Below are 22,605 nucleotides of genomic sequence, written 5' to 3'. Positions count from 1 at the left end.
TTGGATAACTGCCACATGAATCTGTGAGAGTTAAGTTAATTGTATGCCCAGAAATATTCACTTGCGATTCTGCATTCACGCAAGCCAGTTGCATACCACAGGAACTCCACAGGGCACGAAGGTAAGTGAGTTCAGTTTGTTTGGTTGCAAATAATAATTATCCCTTTATTCGCCTTATAATAGCATAATTAAGAAGGAGATTTTAAGTATGTGCTTGGCTGTGAACTTTCTTTCTCTCTCTCTGTGTTTCTTTATGTATTCCTATTATTCATAAGTAGTTTTGCGAAAGTGATTTTATTTTTTTATTTGATAGTTAGGCTTATTTTAAATCGTATTTGGATTTAATACATCCTAGACGGGAACGAATAATTCCGCAATTCGCCCGGAATTTATAATCATGCAAATTTGAATTTTCTTTCTGTGCAAGTTACATATTCATGTCAAATTTTATCAAGATAAACATCTCCTGTTTTTTACTATCGTTTTCAATACACACATTGCGAGATATACTTACAAAATGTGGACGTTTGTAGACTGGTTGTCGGGAATATAAATCGTCTTATACATAATTTTGAAAGTTAGTGCATGGACTTTAAGTATCAAAGGTGGACTGTACAGTTGGGGTATGAAGTTGCTGTAAAAGAGCTGAATGTCGGGTAAGTTTCCGGGGGTAAGTTTGTGAGCATCGTGTAATTAGTCGTTCATACATTCTTAAGGGAGGTTTAATGAGCGAACCGTGGTTTGGATTCCAGAGGGAGGGTGTCTGTAAGAGGCACAGCCATCAGAAAATGAATAACTGAGATCGCGCGCCAAATAAACTTACTGCAGTAATTTTTCAAGTCTTTAAAAAATAGGCATATGTGGGAATCGAACCCGGCACCTTTCGGTTCTGAATCAACGAATAGCACCACTAAGCCAACTTCCTATCTGCACTAAAAAATGTGATATTAATTCTTGATAATGCTTAACGGAAAAAATCAATACTAATGTACGATGTCATTCAAAATCAAATAGAAGTCCCACAACTAAAGTAGCAATCGATAAATCTGCTCACTCAATCATCAAATAATCAATCGAAAAATAAATAAATAAATAAATAGATAACAAGTTTACTTTACAAGTGACTAAATAAATAAATAAATAAATAAATAAATAAATAAATACAAATTCAAAGTATAGACCTCTGGCAAGGCAACCTGCCTTGCCAGAGGTCTATACTTTGAATTTGTTTCTATAGCTCACCTGTAATGGGTTTGAGCACTCTAAATTCCAAAGTTTACTTTACAAGTGACTAACTTTGGAATAAATAAATAAATAAATAAATAAATAAATAAAAAATAAATAAATAAATAAATAAATAGACAAATAGATAAATAAATAAATAAATAAATAAATAAATAAATAAATAAATAAATAAATAAATAAATAAATAAATAAAACAAAAAGAAATTATAAATTAGTTTTTCTAGCCCCTACGCTGGAAAAATAAAGCAGCATAAGAAAAGTGATAGACGCACGGTTTCGAACAAGCGACGCTCAGAATAGCAACTAAGACATCACAACGCCTTAGACCGCTAGGCCACCGAATCACACAGCCTAATCAATGTCAAAGAAATATATTAACCTTTAACGTTACGCAATATTGGCACATGACACGGGCATATGTCTGCGGGTAGAGATTCTGCATAATAGAAAGGCACACAAAGGGTCTATCCCTGAAGTCATACTAATCAAATGGTCATTGACATGTAACCAATTCTTTGTATACCAGCTACATTCTACTTATACAAAGAAGTATATTATTAGGCGTAGACGCAATCATCAATGCGGAAGTATAAAACCATAGTCGCCACTCGTGCACTTGTTTGAGTCCACGGCTATTACGAAAACAGCCTTGAACCCTGAATTCAGAGGTAGATTTTGGGTTGTTACATGCAAATACAAACTAATTATATCATGAAAAAAACCACCGAGAGGACTACGTTACTTATTCAGAGCCAATCTACATTCTGTTACTTACAAAAACAAAAGCCGACGATCAAAGTAAAATTATAAAAGGAGCAAGACCATATATCAACGTTAAATCACGGTAAGCCTAAAATCGCGTCGAAAACGCCAACATGCAGTCACAAAATTTATAATATTACTAAATCACCAAAACGAATTGTAACGTAGGTATGCAGAAAAGAGTTGTATTATCAATAACAAAGTATCACGGTGCAAAATGATTTGTCTTTGGCATGTCGCTTTTTTGAAATATCACCAAAAATATCAAATTTTGGAAAAACGCCCCAAAATTTAAAACAAACACGAACCTTCCAAAAGAAATATATATTAGCACTCGGCGGCCCAGTCACTACCTGTCGCTGTGATTTGGGGAAACTCGTTGCTTCTCTTCTCCAGATACCTGTACTTCAAGTTCGCTCATACCCCCGCTCATACCCCACGCCTTAAAAAATTTCCTTCTTTTTGCTTCTATCCCGCAATCATCACGCTGAGCAATCGGGCAAGAATGTTGTTTATCACGCGTCCCGGCAAACACAAAACGTTTTCGACATCATTCGCAAAAGGTTGTCAGAAAACGTTTAAATGTCGGGTTGTATAAAGGGTATATTAAGAGTATAAAACGTTTTCATAACCTCAAAAAACATTTTATGATAATTTACTGCTCAGCAAACGCAAATGTTTTACAGAAAACGTTTAAATGTCGGGTTATATAAAGGGTATAAAAACGTTTTAATAACATTCCAAAAACATTCTTGAAAACTTGACACAAAACATTCTAAACAGAATGTTATTTTGGGGTTGAAAAAATATTTTGCGAAAAATGTTTGCCCAAAATATTTTCAATAACGTTTTAAAAACGTTTTCATGGCCTTTATATAACCCGGCATTTAAATGTTATTAAAATGTTTTGAAAGAAACATTTTAAGAACATTTCTGTGTTTGCCGGGTTCAAATATTTTAACATAATGTTATTTAAGTATTGACAAAATATTTGGCAAAAATGATTGCAACAACAGTTTAAAATAACATTTTTTGAAAACATTTAAAAAATAGTGTTGTAGTGTGTTTTCATACAAAACGTTTTAAAACGTTATCATGACCTTTATATAACCCGACATTTTAATGTTATTAAAACGTTTTTACCTAAACCAAAATCCAAAATATAACTTATTTAAAACGTTTTTAAAACGTTTTTGTGTTTGCTGGGGTGCCATGTGTATGTGCCATGTGTATGTATGAACAACCTATCATGGGCATTCATGCTGTAATGGTTTAAATCATGCCTTACTATAAACATGACAAACCACTAGTTCCCATGTAATTAGTTTAACCATAGACCGTCACGGTCTATGGTTTAACCTAACATTGTTACTGAGACTTCGTGGCCCTGGTTACTTTATTTTAGCCATCCTGGCCATTACATATCATGTTTGCTTTTCATGACTGTGTCCTTGTTTCTCTTTACAGTGTCGATAATGAGGTGATCATGAAAGAGGCAAGAAAAATGTGGGAAGTCACCACCTGTCCGTACATAGTCCAAATAATGGGTATTACTGAGAATCCAGAAGCCAAGTCTGTAGGAATTGTGATGGAATTCCTTGAGCATGGCGACTTGTTAAAGTTCAACCGGAAGTTCATGATGGATGGTGATTGCATGGCAAGGAAGATCGAGATGGTCCATGAAATAGCTCTTGGGATGAATTTTCTACACAACCAGAATCCTCCCTTGATTCATCGGGACTTGAAACTTGAAAACGTGTTTGTAGGACGAGATTTTATTGTCAAGGTGCGTATTTAATCAGCTGCGTAACTGGGGGGGGGTGTTGTTGGGGTTATTGAGGGGGGGTATTTGGAAATTTAACAAATTCCCGGTGTCATAATTTCTGCCCGGCTTATAAGGACAATTGCGAGGGAAGCGCGCGCAAATATTTATCAATATATTTATATGCTTTACCGGGCAAAGTAGTAATGTTATTATGTTGCACTATATTTTATAGCCCATGTTGTTTTATACTGGGTAAAGTATGAAAAGAACAATTCTGAAAGATTTCTCCATGTAATAATTGTGTTTGAATCCCATATAGATCGGAGATCTTGGATTGGCTTTGGGTGCTCAAACAGTGCTAAGCATGCAAAAGAAGTCCGAAGTTGATGTTTCTGGTACCTTTACTCACATTCCCCCAGAAGGATTTTCCAGCGAATCAATACCTGACAAATTCTGGGACATTTTTACGTGAGTAATGAATTCCTTTACTTAAGGGATCTAAAATGAGCGTTTATTGCGTTTCGACAGTATTTTTGTGGGACATGAGAGCACCTCAGACCTATCGAATTGTATTCTGAATACGAAGCATGTCTTTCTGATATCAAATAATTTTCATTTTTGAAAATTACAATATAATACAAATTTTATGACAAATTATAAAAATTTGATATTTTTCAAATTTTTGATATATAACAGTCCTCGAAGTAAATTATATAAATCTAATGATATATTCTTAAAGTGTATGTAGCAGGAAGGAAAAGACGACGGTCAATTGAAAATTTTGGCCTTTCATATTGAAGATATGGATTTTTCCCAAAAAGACCTAATTTTTTTTTGGTGTTTTGGGAAAAAATCCATATCTTCAATACGAAAGGTCAAAATTTTCAATTGATCGTCGGCTTTTCATCCCACCTACATACACTTTAAGTATAAATCATCAGATTTATAAAGTTTACTTCAAGTACTGTTAAATATTAAAAATATCAATTTTTAATGATTTGCCATAAAATGTGTATTAAATTGCGAATTTCAAAAAATCAGAATTATTTGATATCAGAATGACATTCTTCGTATTCAGAATGCAATTCGATATGTCTGATGTGCTCTAATGTCCCAAAATAAATACTGTCCAAACGTTCATACCCCAGCCCTTAAATCAATATATTTATTTTGACAAGAAATGACGGAGGCTTAAGCAATGAGAATCAACAAATTCAGTATCGAAGTTACGTAATGTTACTATGTCAACGGGATCACGCGCTAGAGTAATGAACCACGATCGAAATGATCACCACATAAAGTATATGGCACTCGAAGGCATACCAAAGTAGCGTGATCCGGTAACCAAGAGAATTACGTAACCACTTCGATGCTGAATTGCATCACTGTGAACTACTGTGGATTGCATCATAGACTGTACTAGTATATAGCCATGATTGCATGGTATGGTAATAAAGTGTCGTCAGCATTCTCGTAAGCAGGCCCGTACGCAGGGGGGGGGGTGCGACCGCACCTCCCCAAATTTGCAAAAGTATACAAAAAGTCCCAAAATGTAAGAATTTGCGAGCATAGCGAGCAAAAAAATCAGGTTTTTTACGTTTTTTTGGTCAAAAAAGGTCCAAATTTTGGGGGAAAAGTCCACTTTTTACAAAATCGCCCCCCTTTGGAAAAAAGTCCACTTTTTCAAAATCAGCACCCCCCAAAAAAATCCTGCGTACGGGCCTGCTCGTAAGTAACAGGAAAGACAAGGGAAAACACGAAACATCCCTCCTGTAGAATAAATTAAAAATCAAAACAAAACAAAACAAAAAAAACCGAGGCTAGTAAGCTCTACTTCCTTCTCGCAAAGTATCATCAGAGAGTTGATATTCTTGAGAGGGCACTCTATTCACGTGGTTTCTTTTCCAACGCTAAAAGATCACGAATTTTGGTGGTTTGCAAATGAAAAGTGTCCGCACTATCGATTGATTACGTAACTGTTATGAATAATGTATTAGGTTTTCAATGCAATCGCCTCGACCCATCAATACATATTATCTGTGTTTATCAAAGTACTTGGAATAGCAATCTGGTGAGTTCACTGAACTACGCCCTAATACTGATGGAGTTTTAATGGCGTTTAATGGCGCTAATCCTCTCCATACACAGATGAACAAATACAATAGGAGAAGGTCAACACATATGACCTCCTATATGACATGTTATATGAGATGTACAACAACCTGAATATCATAAAGATCAGTGTTCGTTTGTGCATATGAACTGCATATTTACAATACTAAATATTAGTCGTTATATATTATGCCAAATATTGGTATTATGACAACACGGTATATGCATTGTATATAAAACAACTAATAGATCCTGCTATCATGGCGTCAGGTCATTGGTTCATCATATCCCGTATGTTTCTTAAAATTCATTCATATTTGAGACAAATTTCTGTGCCCATTTTATAGGCGTACAGGTGGGTCCGGTTTTTTTGGTCATTTTCATTTCTTTTTGATGAACGAATTAAGGTTTTCCACTGCACGGAGGCCACTATGTGATACTAATTTAATGCTATATTTATAAATTGAATACGTGTTCCCGATTGGCTCTATAGCGATTTCACAGAAAAGGTATTTCTAGTACAATGCAGCGTCGGACTCTAGCTGAGAGCGTAGTAGCCTAAGTCATGGACTCCAAGAAAGGCTCTCCATACACAAATGAACAAACACAAAGGAAGGTAGTCTCCTCCGTGACCAGCTTGATTTCGATGGAGCGAAAACAAATTGGCTGCAGAGGAGACGGGTAATTTTGCCATGCAAATGAGGTGAGTGTCATCCCCCTGGTATCATCCAATTACGTACTGATGACCTGATGAATGAATGCCACAATTTGTACATCATATTTTTTTTGTTGCAAATCAACCCATCGTTGGACGTGTCTCAAACAAACCAAGTCTACAGAGGCGATCATGCTAACACGCTATGTGTGACTGGCAGATGATTGACCGACAGCCTGGATTTGTTGGAAAAACGCCCAACGATGGGTATGCTCCCGGGTATGCTAGCCTACTATTTCTACTACCACGCGTACGTCAACCACTACAAGTAGTATACCTCATACGCTTTAATTATATTTAACAGGTTTGCAATCACAGTGTTCGAGCTTGCGAGTGGCAAGAACCCTTGGCTAGAACGTAAGTAAAATCTCTTCAAGCTCCGTAAGTTGATAGGCCTATACATAATTACACTCAGACTTCGCTTCTCCCATGCGCGGGTATGGCAAGCCATGTGTGTCCTAACTATGTGAAGATATCTACGCGTAGCTTGTATTGTTTAAAGCTTCGTGCATCCGTATGACCTATCAGAATCGCCAATTTAATCACTTGATTAAGTTGATTTTGTCTTTAGCTGCGCGTGGTACATGTATATTGCTGACTATATCCTCTTGCACATTTACATGTAGAGAGATTGCGATTTCCCAGGCCTACATTCATTCATTCATTCATATTTATTTGGCAAAAAGCGACATAAAATTGTACAATGAAACATACAAAATATTAACACATTGAAAAGCTGCACACCAAAAAGACACCAAAATGCCGAATTGCCAGGATGACCCATAAAGTTTAGCTTCCTGTGTAGACTTAATTCCAATGGGGTCCCACAAAAAGAACAAAAAGATGCCTGGGAGCGTGCGAAACATAAGCTAAAACAAAGGCGGGGACCTAAAGGAGTAAGCTACACAAATTCAGCAGACTCATGGGTCATAGCAACTCTAGCCATGCAGGAATTTTTTCATAGCATGTTTACAGAGGGGTGTGGTGTGCCAGGTCCAAATGAAGAGTTCATAATTTTTTCATAGCCTACGTATCGAACGTAGGCCCTACGTGGAATCTATGCAAAACCTGAAAACCACTCTCTTGTGACGGAATTTCGAATAGATTCCACGTATACTGTGTCGTTCGATGCTACGTTTGGAAATCGCAATCTCTCTAATTATTATTTTGTAACGTACGTTTTACAGGTAACGTGCAAATATCTCTATAATATCTCTATAGCTTTCGAACATTGCATTGTGCAAACAACTACTATGCATTGGGATAGTTATGGGTTGCAGCAGGTGACTATACATTATAGTATAGGGAAGAGTGGGGTGAAGCTCCTTTGTCTTTAACCCAGTTGTATTGCAACCATATATGCTATAAGTACCAAGGTCATGCAGTTATACTTTGGTATATGAAAAGTTGACCACTTGCCTAGACCTGCAACAACATTAACAACCACGGTTTTTCAATTCAACGCTATATGGAGTAAGCCTACTTTCAACAGCTCAATGTCAAAATTACTATCAGCATCACTAATAGCATAATGTTTCGTGTTTTGATTTTGTTTTAATCCAGATGGAGATTATGCAAAAGTGGGTTTTTGGGTGAGGGACGGTCAACGGCCAAACCTAAAAAATATTCCAACTGTAGTCCCAAGTGTGATCGTAGAGTTGATCAAGAAATGCTGGGCCCAGACGCCTTCTGATAGGCCACCGTTTCATGGTAGGTTGATTTAAAATACTGGACCATTTTCCTGATAGTGGCTCAGAATGTAATACAACGGAAAATTTTGTTCATTTTCATTTTTGTGCAATTGTTATGTAGATCATTGCAATTTGAAAGCAGTACAATTGATTATTCACTTTGCAGTAGGGGTGGTCGGTTGATGGCAAGAGAAACTGATCATTTTCCCCGGTCATTTGCCCATACATTCCCCATTATAGGCCTATAGGGCTAGGGTAGTCCGCTAAAAATACCATTAACAATACGCCCAATGGTCATCCAAACTGATTGTCCAGTCGATATCTTTTTGTATTGGGCGTTTGGTTGGACATGTTGGGCGGCCTGACGCGGGTCCTTCTGACCGGACTATGCGACGGTTGAAACTACTTCGATCGAATGCATAATACCTGACGTAAATAATGTTTTAATCCCAGACCGGACTTCTGACCGGACTATGCCACGGTTGAAACTACTTCGATCAAATGCATAATGCCTGACGTAAATAATGTTTTAATCCCAGACCGGACTTCTGACCGGACTATGCCACGGTTGAAACTACTTCGATCGAATGCATAATGCCTGACGTAAATAATGTTTTAATCCCAGAACGATGCCTTATGGATATGTACAAATAAGTAATCAGTGACCATTAATGAATGTTCCCAACGTCTGCAAAAAGACAAGAGACAAACTCACACACAGAAATAAAAGCCCCCAAAGCACTGACCGGAAAAGAAAATGAAATAGAAATAACCGAGTTAAATAAGAAATAAGATTTGATTTGATTGTTATTAAACTATTGGTTGATATAGATGTTATACCACAAACATGACGAATATTTTATGATGATATTATTGGGATACTATTTCTTATTAACAAGAAGATGTGACAAATTGACCTAGAGAGTGAATGAAAACTGAATTATTAAATATAAGATCGACCTCAAACATCACTTTGTTTTTCTTGACAGATATTCTAAAGATCATCAACAGCATTAGGCCAACCAAACCTGAGCTACGCAAAGCAAATGCTGCTATCAATGGCCGTATTGATATGATTGAGGTGAGTAGATTTACCATTAGCTATATTCTTCTTGAAAAACAGGTTTGAAAAGAGTAGGGCATCAGGCATAAAGACATAATGGTTTTGTGCGGAAATGTATGTGATAATAAACACTTGATTTATTATATACACAATTACACATACAAAATACAACGATTGTTAGTATGAAAATACACCGCCAATCATATACATCATGTTTTCTTATAATAATTACAGGAAGCCGGAGATGGGATTAAAGATCCAGAAACCGACAGTGGTACGGATAGTGCATGGGGAGGTCTTGAGGAAGCTAAGGCTATGAGCATATCTGACAAAGAACATAGCAAGTCAGGAGCTTCACGGGATAGTGGCATTGGTAAGTGTGAAAACTCTCAATCATAATTCTCCCCTTCTCAGTGGTGATAGCCTACAGCATATGTCGATTTCACGACCCCATCCCCTATCTCATATATATAACATGTAAAACAGGTGATAAAGTATAGATATAACATGCATAAGGACTCGGAGTCTTGCAATTTTGTCCCTGATACGTTATATTCAGAATTATTCGGATTTTCTTGCTGGGAGCATCATATACGAGTATTAATAAAGCAATCGTACGTTACATACCGTTATGAATTCAGCAGATGGCCGAATCCGGATTCGACTTTTGGTAAATTCATTTTATGCATGCATTACTTTTGAATTTGAGAACAAGGGATCAATACTTTCCTATAGAGGGCAGCATATCGACTTTTTAACGGTTATCGTCGTTGACCGTACTGCGATGCACCGTTAGCTAACCCTGTATACCGCCCTCTTTTGAATACTTACTATGCTGTTATCATCTGATCTCCGTCAAAAAATTGATATGCTGCCCTCTATTATGTACAGCGTTGGTCCCTTGTTCACAAATTCAAAAGTAATGCATGCGTAAAATGAATTTACCAAAAGCCGAATCTGGATTCGGCCGTCTGCCGAATTCATGACGATACAATAGTCCACACTTGTAGGTAGCGTACATAGTAGTTGAAGTATCATTTTATATCAACTTTAGGCGTATGTCGCATATTACAAGCTGTAAGTATTATTATAATAGGCCTATTATATTTTAGTTGAGGTCATTGCTACATGTAAATGCTATTGGAGGACAACCATGATTATTATGTGCAGCAGGATAGTCCATCAAGAAGTACGCTCGCCAGCACGCCCAACCGAGCACCCAAATCAGGTATGTAAGAGACACATCCCTGCCCAAACCTAGCCGCATTGGCTTCGTCGTATTATGCGTTGGGTACACGGTTGGCAGGCTGACGAGGCTACTTCTTGACGGGTTTCATCAGGGGTCCATTTGCCCAAGCTCTCAAAGCAATCTTCAACCCCAACCGCTTTCAATACTATAAAATACTACTCTACAAAGCGACAACAAGACCAAACATTCGACGTGATCCGATTGTGTAACGTAGGCCTACCAAGATCTCATAGGCCCTATACGCACACGGAAACGTTGGTCCGGCAGCATTCGTACTCATGGCTTGCTATCACCGGTCTTAATTCTCCTTAGGCCCATCCGAGGGTAGGGTCGGTGGTGTAAACCCGGGTGGAAAAAACAACAACAGATGTTCTTTCTTTCATCCTTCCTTGTTTCATTGTCCTTGGCTATTAAGTAGATGCTCCGTTAGGGTTAATACAAGTGGAATAAAGTATATTTGATGTTATTACTAAGAATGAAAACTATGATAATTATCTGTGGTCACGTGGCCGACTAACATCAGGATAGGCGACGAGTACCGAGACGGAGAGGCCTTTGCTTCCTCGCCTTATGCCGCGGGTGTACCATTGGGCGTGTGCTTGGGCAGGCTAGGAGTAGGACGGACTACATCAGGGTTTTATTTCACTTAGCCCACTGTTGAATAGCGTGTATGTCTAACTAAGGTTATTGTTATTGTTAAGTATGAAAATTCTTGATAAATTATCTGTAGTCATATGGAAATATATGGTCCAACCACATCAGGGTATAGTCCATCATGTAGTACCCTCTTCGGTAGCGTGCCCAACCGAGAAGGCCTACAGAAACAAATTTTGCTTCATCGTCCGGGTATTTATAGCTCGTGTTGTATAAATGCCATTGTATCAATCAGATTTTTCCTGTTTAACCACTCTGATAATTCTCTTTTTTTAATGACCCAACCATATGAGGAGTTAAGTTCGTTCAAAAAATAAACATGTCATGCAAAATAGGGTAAAAAACACGTTTAGGTGATTTATCATTTCAACAATTTATTCCGCTGCCATTGAGATACATTAGAACCAGAATCTTAATTCTTCTGACCTATTTTTATTTTGTATGTTCTTTTTGTATTGTATCAATACGCCCGCTGTATAGTTTTAATGAAATGGTGGGTATAAAAGCCTATAATATATCATTTCGCTTCAACAAGGGCGTAATACGTAGCGCATAGCTCCTCCCAGGATGCATTTAGGATAGGGCTGGTCTAAAATAGGCAATGATTCGAAATGGAACATGGTAATATTCAAATAGTATGTTGGGATTGTGTCCACAATTCTTGCTGATGTGCATTTGATATAATTAAATTATATTATATTATTATACAATTTAGGATTTATGATCTGTTGTCATGCACCACAAATTATAGATATAATTATTCTTTTTCTTTAAACGTTGTCCTAAACAGTGAATATTATATAGGCCTATACTATATAACTACATTATTATAATTTTGTTTAATATATTTTTTATGTAAATCAATTCTATGGTTTCGTATCACATACAAATTTATTACCTTGTCCCCTTACCATGTCTGATTTACGAAGATCACGGGATTAAAATGATACATCCACGAACAGCGCGTTGGCATACGCTCTGGCAGGCCTGCTCTCTAGTTAAAAAGTGGTCGAGCGCCCTCAAGTTTGCTAATGTTTACATTTGGATACTTCAACAACTAACAGCGACGTTGAAGTTAAAATATCTCGGTTATTAGCTCATGTTGTATTAACTAATATTCAAAAATGTTAACAAGCTGTATCTAAAAATAATAGGCCTAAGGAGACTTTGTGTTTATAATAATAAATAGCGGGGTTTGTTACTCCCACACAGAGAGACGCAATCAAGATCAGTAACAAAAAACAAACAACCCCCCAAAAAAAAAACAAAAAAAACAAAAAAAACAAAAAAAAACAACAACAAAAAACAAACAAAAAACAAACAATAACAACAACAAACAAAAAATGAATGACATGATTAATATAATATTCATTTGATGCTTTTCTGTGTATGTGTCAAAAATATAATACAATAGAAAAATAATAAAAAAATAATTAATCTTAAACTCAATTCTCATTATTAGGCACATGTAGGGTTTCTGTATATCTGTAGCATCACAAAATAAATAATATAAATAAAATTTATAAAATAAATCTTTTGAATGAAATAAACAAAATAAATAGGCCCTAAATAAATAAAAACAAAAAGTAAGTAAACAAATAGCATTTTGTTTTATTTTACTACAGTTAAACACACATCTAATTTAATCAAATACTCGATTAAAGTATCTGGACCTAAAACCTGGAATGGATTAAACAAAGATATAATAAACTCAAAGAATATATTAAGCTTCAAAACTAGCTTGAAGGACCGCCTGATTAAAAAGTACTTATCTAAATAAAATAAACCTATTATATAATTTTCAAGTATCATATATCATTTTCTTTCATCTTATAAATAGTTCAATATGTTTTAAACAAATACTGCCGTCAAATCCCGATGTTGGTTTTGGCTATAGGCCTCGGTACCGTGCACGTGCGCTTATTTTAAATAGGCCTATTTGAAATCGATCCACTACATTGTCAACTTTTTTGGTTTTTGACTGGTACTGCATTGTATTATCCCTGTCCTGATTGATCCTTTCCCGCCCTGCCCTGTCTCGTCTTGTCCTGTCTTGTACTGTTCTGTCTTGTCATGTTCACCCCCTCCCTATTCTAATATTTCACTTTCAAATTTGCTAAGGTGGGACCAGCCTTAAAGCCCTTTGGGCTTATTTGGCCTCTCCTTCACATGTTTTTTTTTTTTCACCCTTTCATATTATTCTCTTTCGTTTTCAAAATCTACTGAGTTACTGGTACTTTAATTAACTTTTTGTACAAATTAAATTTGTATCATTAATTGAATTGCTATTTAATCATAATCTTGCGGTGTAAATATTTTTATATAAATTTGTCCTACTATATATAATTTCGGAAATTGCGATTGTGATTTGTAATATAACCATTTAATTCTGTATTATCCTTCAGATACATTTCATTATGTTACCAACTTAATTAAATTTGTTTTTGTTATTGATGCTTAAATTTTGTATATAATACATATTATATATATATATATATGATTTTGGAAATATTGTTATCTATATATATGTGAAATCATGTGTGAATAAATTGAATGAATGAATGAATGAAAATAAAATAAGTAATTAAAATAATCAATATTCAACTAATGTCCATCATTGCTATGACCCATACCATACAATAATGACTAATCACATGACTGTGTTTTATTTCTATGTATCACTAATAGGATCTCAACATTCAAAAGAATGGGAACTGATGCAGACGTTTGGACAAGAAGGAGACAAGGACGGAGAATTCAGACAGGTACAGGGTATTGCTGTGTGTAAGAATGGCGATATCGTTGTAACAAATAGAGCAATGTCAAGGTCATATCAAGCATATATGTTTAAGAGTGAAGGCACATATAAGTTTACATTCCAATCCCATCCAACCAATCCAGAAGGCAAACTCAAATACCCATCACGTGTCGCAGTCACACCAGGTGGAGATGTTGTTATCTCCGACCAATCAAACCTAGTAAAAATATTTTCTGCTAGTGGAGAGTATTTAAAAAGTCTCTCCACTGTTACAGCAGAGTGCAATAATAGTACTAAGTATGAGACGATGGGTGTAGCAATATCTCCATCTGGTGTGGTTTACATAGGTGATACTAACAGGAAGGTAATTACAGTACATGATATGGACAGACAGCAACCTATAAAGAAGCTGTCTGTCCATATCAAACCATACCATCTATCATCAGACCCAGATAATAATATATGGGTGTCTGATGGGTTAGCAAGGCAGGTGATAAGATACAGTGATAGTGGTGTTGAGTTATGTCGTATCAAGTCATTTATTGTTGATAACAAAGCAGGTAAACCCCAGGGTGCCGTATATGGTAAAGGGTCAGTTTATATTGCAGTGATGGAGGTAGATGAGGAGGATGGTAAGGCCATACTGACCACTGGTCACATGCACCAATACACTAGGGATGGACAATTCCAAAGGTGCATAATTAAAGGGATGTATGGACCATATGGTATTGCCATGTCAAATGGAAAACTTTATGTAGCGAATACAAAATCTGTGTTGGTGTATGAGCAACAATAAATAGCCTGATTGCCTCATATAACGTGCTTAATTCTCATTTATGTCCAACAATCAGCTTGTATACATGGTCACTGTGATGATTTGCATAATGTCTTATGTACACTCATCATCATTGCAGATCTGGCTTATTTTGTCACTTTCTGATTCCAGAAAAATGGGGTAAATTATCTCAATGTGATAGTGTTATGTGAAATACATGCTTAAGGGGTTGTGCAATAAATACTAGTATGAGCCGGGGGGTAAATTCTAAAGGGCACAAAAAACTTCCTTGTTATCACCTTGAAATAATGACAATTTTTATGTATTTCATTAATTATTTTGGTCATTTACAATTTTTTTGTATCAAAAAACGATATAGGCCTATTTACATTTCATCTCATTTGTATAGGGCCTACATTATGCGCATTTCATTGATTATGTGAAATATCAGGCTTATCCTTGCCATGGAAATATTTGCTGGGGGGTCGTTTTGTTATGATTTGCTTGCCAATCAGACACTCATATATTATTATCTCTTATTTATGTCATATTATGTGCGTATGTATATTATTATCTCTTAATTGTGTCATATTATGTATGTATATTATTATGTCTTATTTGTGTTATATTATGTGTCATCGAAGCTATTGAAGAAAGTAAAAAAGTCTACTATAATAATGATCGTATTTGATTTATTTTGCTTTGTTAAAACCAAGGGGTAGCGGAACTCTGGCCTTGTCCTTGAATTTTATGAATGTACAATATCGTTTTAAAATGCAATCGAATGGCAATCTTTAAGACTAAAATATTGCAATTTTGCCTCCATCCAGTGCCCGGAGTTAATGATCCATTGCAACATCAAACAGGGGAGAATCATCTCTTTAAACTTTTTGTCGTTCGTTTCCCGAGCCAAATTGCTATGCAAATGCGACTCTATTGGTCATTCGGTGTGGGGAGAGGTAAAGGATCCCGAGAGGTGCCCCCTTTTTAGGGGGTAAGCCCCTGCTCCCCTGGATCCGCCCTTGGCAGCAGGTCAATAATTCTGAGAGTGTCCATTTTTATTTCGGCTGCGTTTTGAGGTCTGTAACTTAAGCAGTAAACATTGTAAATGTAAGAGTTATATTGTTTATATTGTGAAATATTTTGAGTTGCTTGATTATCTGTATGTTCAATTTATTGGACGTATATTAAGAACATTTATTCTTTTATAGGCATTCTAGATAATTAAAATGTTGGTATTTTGATTATTTGCATAAAAGAAACTGTTTGTAGCCGTAGTAGCATTTAATATGTAAGCTGTTTTTATATGTATAATCATTGTTTACATAAAATCTGGTAATAATTGCAAGGTGTATAATTATACAGTTTGGAAACAAACAAAAAGTTCAAAGACGTCCTATTAACTAAAGTCCTTCCGTTAGGGATGGGGTCAGAAACCCGGGGGGCACTTCAATATGAAATGGATATAGGTGTAGGGCTGGCACTTTCGCACCAAGGGGCATTCGGTGAGAGCAAAATGTAAAAAATATGGGGTCATTGGGTGAGAGCATGATTTTGGCATTCGGTGAGAGCAAAATGTAAAAAATATGGGGTCATTGGGTGGGAACATGACCTTTTTTCAAATGGAATCTTTGGGTGAGAACAGAAACAGCGCCAAAAAAACCTCGAAAATAGAATTTCTAGTTCTAAATGGCTTCAAATTTCATTGTTTTTTTCAAAATAAGTAACAAAATCAGTGAAAAATGAAAGTTGCTGTTTAAATTGAACTTGTAAGGGTCTTTGGGTGACAGATCAAATGGAAAAATAGGGGGTCTTCGGGTGACAGAGCATGTGTTCGTAAAAAAATATGGGGTATTTGGGTGACAGCGATGCTGAAAAAGTGGGTCTTAACAGCCCTAGGCCTACATACGCGTCACCTCCAAAGTTGGAGTGCCCCCCGGGGTCAGAAAGTCCGATTACGTTTATAAGAAACTATTTGGTTGGAATTTTCAGAAAGGTAGAGATGGGATCAATCTCCTAACAAAAGTTTATAAGACGTCATCGAACTTTTGGTTTGTTCCCTAATCAATGTTAACAGTATATGTAGCCCGTCATTGATATGTCCTTCGATCACTGTGAATGATAGTCATAAAGTAGGATACCTGCATAAGAGACTCGACACGTGATTATGTAAATATAAACAAAACTAATTATTTATTTTATTTATATATTTATTTATTTATTTCTTCATTTCATTCTTTTCTTTTCTTCATTTCTTTTTTTTTTTCTATTTAATTATTTCTTTATTTCTAGTATGCTTCTGGGTATTCTCAGAAATGTAAATGTATTCATGGAAAATAAAAGCAGTGAATAATATCATTATTCTTCTCTGGTAAAACTATTTCATAGCGTGTCGATTTCAGTTTGTTATTTGTTTGCGGAGTTGATTTATTGTAGGGCCTATGTATGCCTACACACGTTCGTCCCACACCCACACATCCCTAACCGTTCCCAAGCACACCCTATGGGTACCTCAACACATGCATTCAAAACAACAACCCCACATAATGTCCACATTTTAATCAAAATGAAAGACGAGTGCCCCCCCCCACACACACACGTAACTAGCAACCCCTTAACGTACCCCTCAATGTAGGCCTACCCCATACACATGCATTCACCACCACACATCAGAAACACGCATACAATCGTGTACAATGACGTAGCCAGTATTTCGAGACAAGGGGTTGGGATCAGAATCATGTCATGTCCCGACGGCCTGAAGATTTCGACACATTTTAAAGGGTTTCCTCCAAAATTTCAGACCCGCTCCCATAATTACTTTGGAAAATTGTTTGCGATATGCGTGACAATTTGCAATTTTAATGCCAAAGTGAGCAAAATGTAAGTAAATTCACTTTCTCTAATTCTGTGGGTTTTTATTATAATAAATAACACAGGAGAGAGTTATAATATACATGCCATCGCATCCTGATCCGCAGAAATGTTACACACACACACCACACATTAAACACTCCCACACACCCCTTCCACCAGGGGCGGTGCCAGGGTATTTTGATAGGGGGGGGGGGCAAAACAATTATTGGAAACTTTGGTTAGAAACTAAATGCGTCAACATTGGGGAATGATTGTATGGACCATCTACGGTACCCTATCAAAATATTGGGGGGGCATTTATACCCCACACCCCGGGTCGGATCTAGGCCTCTGGTCACAACGCGGTGTATGTGTCAGTTGCATTGTATATGATATCCCGTTTTTTAAAATAAATTGGCACGATAAAATGATAATGAATGGGGGGTGTCTTGAGGTTGGAAATATTTCAAACTGAAAGCCGTAATCAGGAGCGTAGGCGGGAGGTATAGTCGCCCCCTATGATCACTACAACCCGAAAAGGTCCACTTTGCGAGCAAAGCGAGCGAAAAAAAAAGTTTTTATGCTTTTTCAGTCAGAAAAGGACATAAATTTGCCCATTCGCGAGTGTAGCGAGCGAAAAAATTAGCTTCTTTATGCTTTCTTGATCAAAATTGTAGGAAAAGGTCCAAAACAGATTAACCTTTTCAAAATCAGCCCCCAATAAATCCTGGCTACGCCTTTGGCCGGCCGTAATGAAGCCAATTGCTTATTTATATATACATGTATTGGTGCATAATTTTTACACTATTTTTGAGAGAGGCGTTCTAGGTTTTGGATATATAATGTGATGAAACCCCGTAAGAGTTGTGTGATATCGGACTGAAAGTAAACTTATTTATAATGATTAATTGCTGCATGACACAAACTTGCATGTGTTGCCGTGCCATTTTTTCCAAAGGGTTTTTCCAAAGTAGTTGGGAGAAAAGGCAAGAGAGGCCATGTGACTTTTATGGGGCAAAAATTGGCTGAATATGAAAATATAAAAACCAACAACTTTAAAACCGCGTAGGTCAGCATTCCACAACGGGCAAGATGTCCGAAGGGGGAGTTTCTTCCTTCTAACCATGGCCAGGCAGGGGAATGGCTCCTGTTCTTCTTCTCCCTCCTCTCTGTCTCTCCCCTCCCTTTTTTCTCTCCTTCTTCTCTTTCTCGTTTTCCTTCCTTTTACCTCTTTTTTGAAAATCATAGGGGGGAAATTCCCCCTCCCCCCCTGCGGCGCCGCCCCTGCCTTCCACTGAAGTTAAGTCTCGCCTGAGAGACACAAAATATAGGCCTTTTGTTGCCATATCACCAATATTAGTCCAATAAATTCCCGTAACCATGTTAAAGTTGCTGTATTTGGCACTTATCATGCTTATAGCGCTGATCATTATAGACTACTAGAGCCACATCCTGGTGATAGTCTGCTGATAGACCGTAAATTAAGTTGGGGGAGGTGGACCCTTGACCTTTGACACGACTCCTGCTAAATGTTCCAACTGTTCCCTGGTGATGAGCTTTGTTGATCAGAGCAACTTAAAATTAGACTTTGATTTGACCTTTGACCTGGGATGACCTTTGCGGGTTTATACTCTCCGGGAGTCAGGGATTATTTTCCGCAAGTTACAGCCCAATTGGAACAACTTCAAATTTGACCTGATCTTTGACATCGGATGACCTTTGCGGTTTTAGACTCCCCGAGTGTTGAGGATGATTTACAGCCCAATTGGAGTAGCTTCAAATTTGACCTGACCTTTGACCTCGGATGACCTTTGCAGTTTGGTAGGGATTATTTTACCCGAGTTAAAGCCTGATCAGAGGAACTTTAAATTTGACCTGACCTTTGACCTTAGATGACCTTTGCAGTTTTATACTCCCGGAGTGTCTATCCCCGAGTTACAACCCGATTGGAGCAACTTTACAAATTGCATTATGGGTAAACAACAACTTCACATTGCATTATGGGTAGGCTTACACAACCACTTCCATACCCTTACCAACAGACAGAAATGACAAATCAAACTTACCAACAGACAGAAATGACAAATCTGTACCATTTGCAGACCATTCGGACAAAGTTTGAAATTCAAAAATAATGTGCAGCAATGATTTCTGGGTAGACATTACGGTGCATGCATGTGTTACTTGAACTCTATAGTGACTGCCAGAGGTATGTTTCCACTACTATTTTCACTCTCCTGACCTTATAACCCACTTAGCCATATTTCTGCCAACTCACTCCCCTAGAGTAAAGACAGAGATATCCACAGACCCACAGACCGAGAGCTCTGTGTTAGTAGTTTGATGGAGGCATTAATTTCAACAGCACCCTTATTTATTGGGAAAAGGTCGTTGAACTTTTACACAAAGGTCAAGTTCAAAATTGCTCGGACTCAGTGAATTGTGTTCCAAGCAATGTGCACCTCTAGTCATAAATTCTTTTTAAAAGTATAGTTTTGCCTACTAAGATTTACGGTTATGGCGTTATACCCCAAACATTAAATATGTTTAATTTTGGCTCCACATTGAGTAAAAAATGAAAAATGCTCCGATTTTGTTGAAAATGGTTTCAAATTATTTGTCTTTCCATGATAAATCAGAAAAATAATAAAACTATTCTTTTTCTGATTTCTTGCAACAAGAAAAATAATTTGAGATTATTTTTTTATCAAAATCAGAGCAAAATTAGATCTATGACGTCACAATGTTACTCTTTTGCTCATGACTAAAAGTATAATTTTTGGAATCCGTATTGCCAGAAGATCACGATGGTGTTAGTTTTTAACAGGTCTGAGTAATTTTGAACATGTCCTTCTGTGCTTCAATGATTGTTTCCACTAGAAGGGGGTAGCCCAGACAAACAAGTACATGTATGTCTAGGGGGGGGGGGGTAGGGTAAATGATTCCATAGCCTAGTTTAATTATCTGCCAAATATGACAACTTTAACATGATTTGCACGATTCTATTGTATTTGATCTGAAATATGTTGCACTAATCATGCTAATATGCCCAGCGTACGTAACTATAATTCAAGTATAAGTTACATCAACTTTTTGCAAAATATTTACAGCAAATGAAACTAGACTGGGGAGAGAGAGTCCGAGGTGGGTTTTCCAAATATTGTGTCCACATCGTATAAAAGCGTTGCATTCCTTTTTCCCCTTTAGAGGGGCGGGGCGGGGTGGGGTGGTGTGGGGTGGGGACAGGGCCCACCCCCACTACTTCATCAACTATCTACTGCTGATATCATACTACTTCATCAATTATCTACTGCTGATAGCATACTACTTCCTCAACTATCTACTGCTGATAGCATACTAGGGCCTACTTCATCATGATACAGTCATGTCTACAGTAGAATTCACCACGACCTTTGCAGGACTTAAACCCCTTTAAAAGCTATTAAACCAAGATAACACTTATTGAAAACAGCTCAACTGATTAAATCAGATCGTCTCTGGTTGAATCCACACTGTGCGGTATTGCAATGAACTGGTATTATAGTTTCAGTTGGGTAACCGATTATAAATCAAATGCAAGGTAACAATACTATGTGGGCCTTTGTTCACGAAATGAGACAATAGTATGCTTATTGTTAACCAGCATTCTTGAAAATGAGAAACATAATGGTTGTTGACTTAACACGGTTTGGAAATAATTTCTTCTAATTGTTTGATGGTCGTTTACATATCCTTCCTAAAACACAAAAGTGCGAATATTTTCAAACACCTAAATTAGCTAAAAATTTAGGACATGTTACAAAACTATATTTTCTAGAATTTCAGAGAATACTTTAAATACTGGCCGGTTATTTTTTACACAGTGACGTTAACTAGGCAATGTCCTATTACCTATAACATATACTCTAAAAACACCAAAGTGCGAATATTTCCAAACACTTAAATTAGCTAAAAATTTAGGACATGTTACAAAACAATATTTTCTAGAATTTCAGAGAGTACTTTTAATATTGGCCGGTTATTTTTGACGCAGTGACGTTAACTAGGCAATATCCTATACTTCTAACATACAATGTTTGTAGACGTCACGCGTCAAAGGTGAGAGCACTGTGTATTGTGTATAGGAAAACGGACAGTAACTGCAGTATGTCAACTATCTGCTGCTGATAGCATACTACTTCATCAACTATCTACTGCTGATGGCCAGGGTTTTCTTTAAGCATTTTGCTGAAGGGGTATTTTCAAATTTTGACCCTTTCAATTGTGAATTATTCCTCTGAAGGAGTCAAAAACATTTTTAACAATGTGTGTGTTTTGGAGCCACAGGCGTAGATCCGGGGGGGGGGGGATCTCCCCCTCCAATATTTTGCCAGGGGGATGGTTTATTCTATCATCCCCCAATTTTGACGTCTGTATGTGGGTTTCTGACCAAATTAACCTCATATTTGGTCATTTTATCCCCAAAAGTGCACATTTTTACGCGCTAAGCCTTAGCGCGAATTTATTCCACTTTTGCACCATATTTCAACAGTTTAGCTTCAAATTGGCAAACAATGTTGTACCATAAACTTATTCTTTCACCAAAAAGTGCTGGATTCACTATACTTCAAGACATTCCCCCTCCCCCCTCCCCCCCCCCGCCCCAGTCAAAAATAAATCTACGCCACTGTTTGGAGCAGTGGCGGATCTAGAGAAGGGGTGGGGCAATTTTAAAAGAAAATAATAATATTTTAAAATGCCCACTGAGAAGTAAGAAACTTTTGCAAAATGAAGACCTAATTGAAGCAATTTGGTGGATAATTTTGGCAATATTAATGTGTAAATTTTTAGTTTAAAAAAACCGAACATTAATTTATTTTGTGAAATGAGCAGTCCATGGAGCCTTTCGTGGATGGCAAGTTTTCATAGTATTATGGTAGGCCTATAAATTGTGTTAAACATAAATTGGCAAATATAGAAA

The 22,605-nt window shown here is 36.9% G+C and overlaps 1 protein-coding gene across 1 annotated transcript; it reads left to right on the top strand.

Annotated features, from left to right (window-relative positions):
- Positions 1-585: 585 nt before the first annotated feature.
- LOC140164175 (uncharacterized) lies at positions 586-16,676 on the top strand. The gene is made up of 8 exons (XM_072187417.1): positions 586-656; positions 3,475-3,793; positions 4,092-4,240; positions 6,904-6,956; positions 8,163-8,309; positions 9,280-9,371; positions 9,588-9,726; positions 13,945-16,676. Exons 1-8 carry the CDS (start codon positions 586-588, stop codon positions 14,808-14,810), a joined length of 1,836 nt encoding a protein of 611 aa, XP_072043518.1. The 3' UTR covers positions 14,811-16,676.
- The last annotated feature ends 5,929 nt before the right edge of the window (positions 16,677-22,605 follow it).

Source organism: Amphiura filiformis, chromosome 11, assembly GCF_039555335.1.
Source record: "Amphiura filiformis chromosome 11, Afil_fr2py, whole genome shotgun sequence".
Lineage (NCBI taxonomy): Eukaryota > Metazoa > Echinodermata > Ophiuroidea > Amphilepidida > Amphiuridae > Amphiura > Amphiura filiformis.
The sequence above is the reverse complement of the archived record's forward strand: the minus strand, read 5'-3'. Positions and strand labels throughout refer to the sequence as shown.

Excerpts from the sequence above, each read along its gene's own strand:
- LOC140164175 (XM_072187417.1), top strand. The coding sequence starts at position 586 with ATGGACTTTAAGTATCAAAGGTGGACTGTACAGTTGGGGTATGAAGTT. Across the intron at positions 4,241-6,903 it reads AAATTCTGGGACATTTTTAC|GTTTGCAATCACAGTGTTCG; the intron begins GTGAGTAATGAA and ends TATATTTAACAG. Across the intron at positions 9,727-13,944 it reads TTCACGGGATAGTGGCATTG|GATCTCAACATTCAAAAGAA; the intron begins GTAAGTGTGAAA and ends TATCACTAATAG.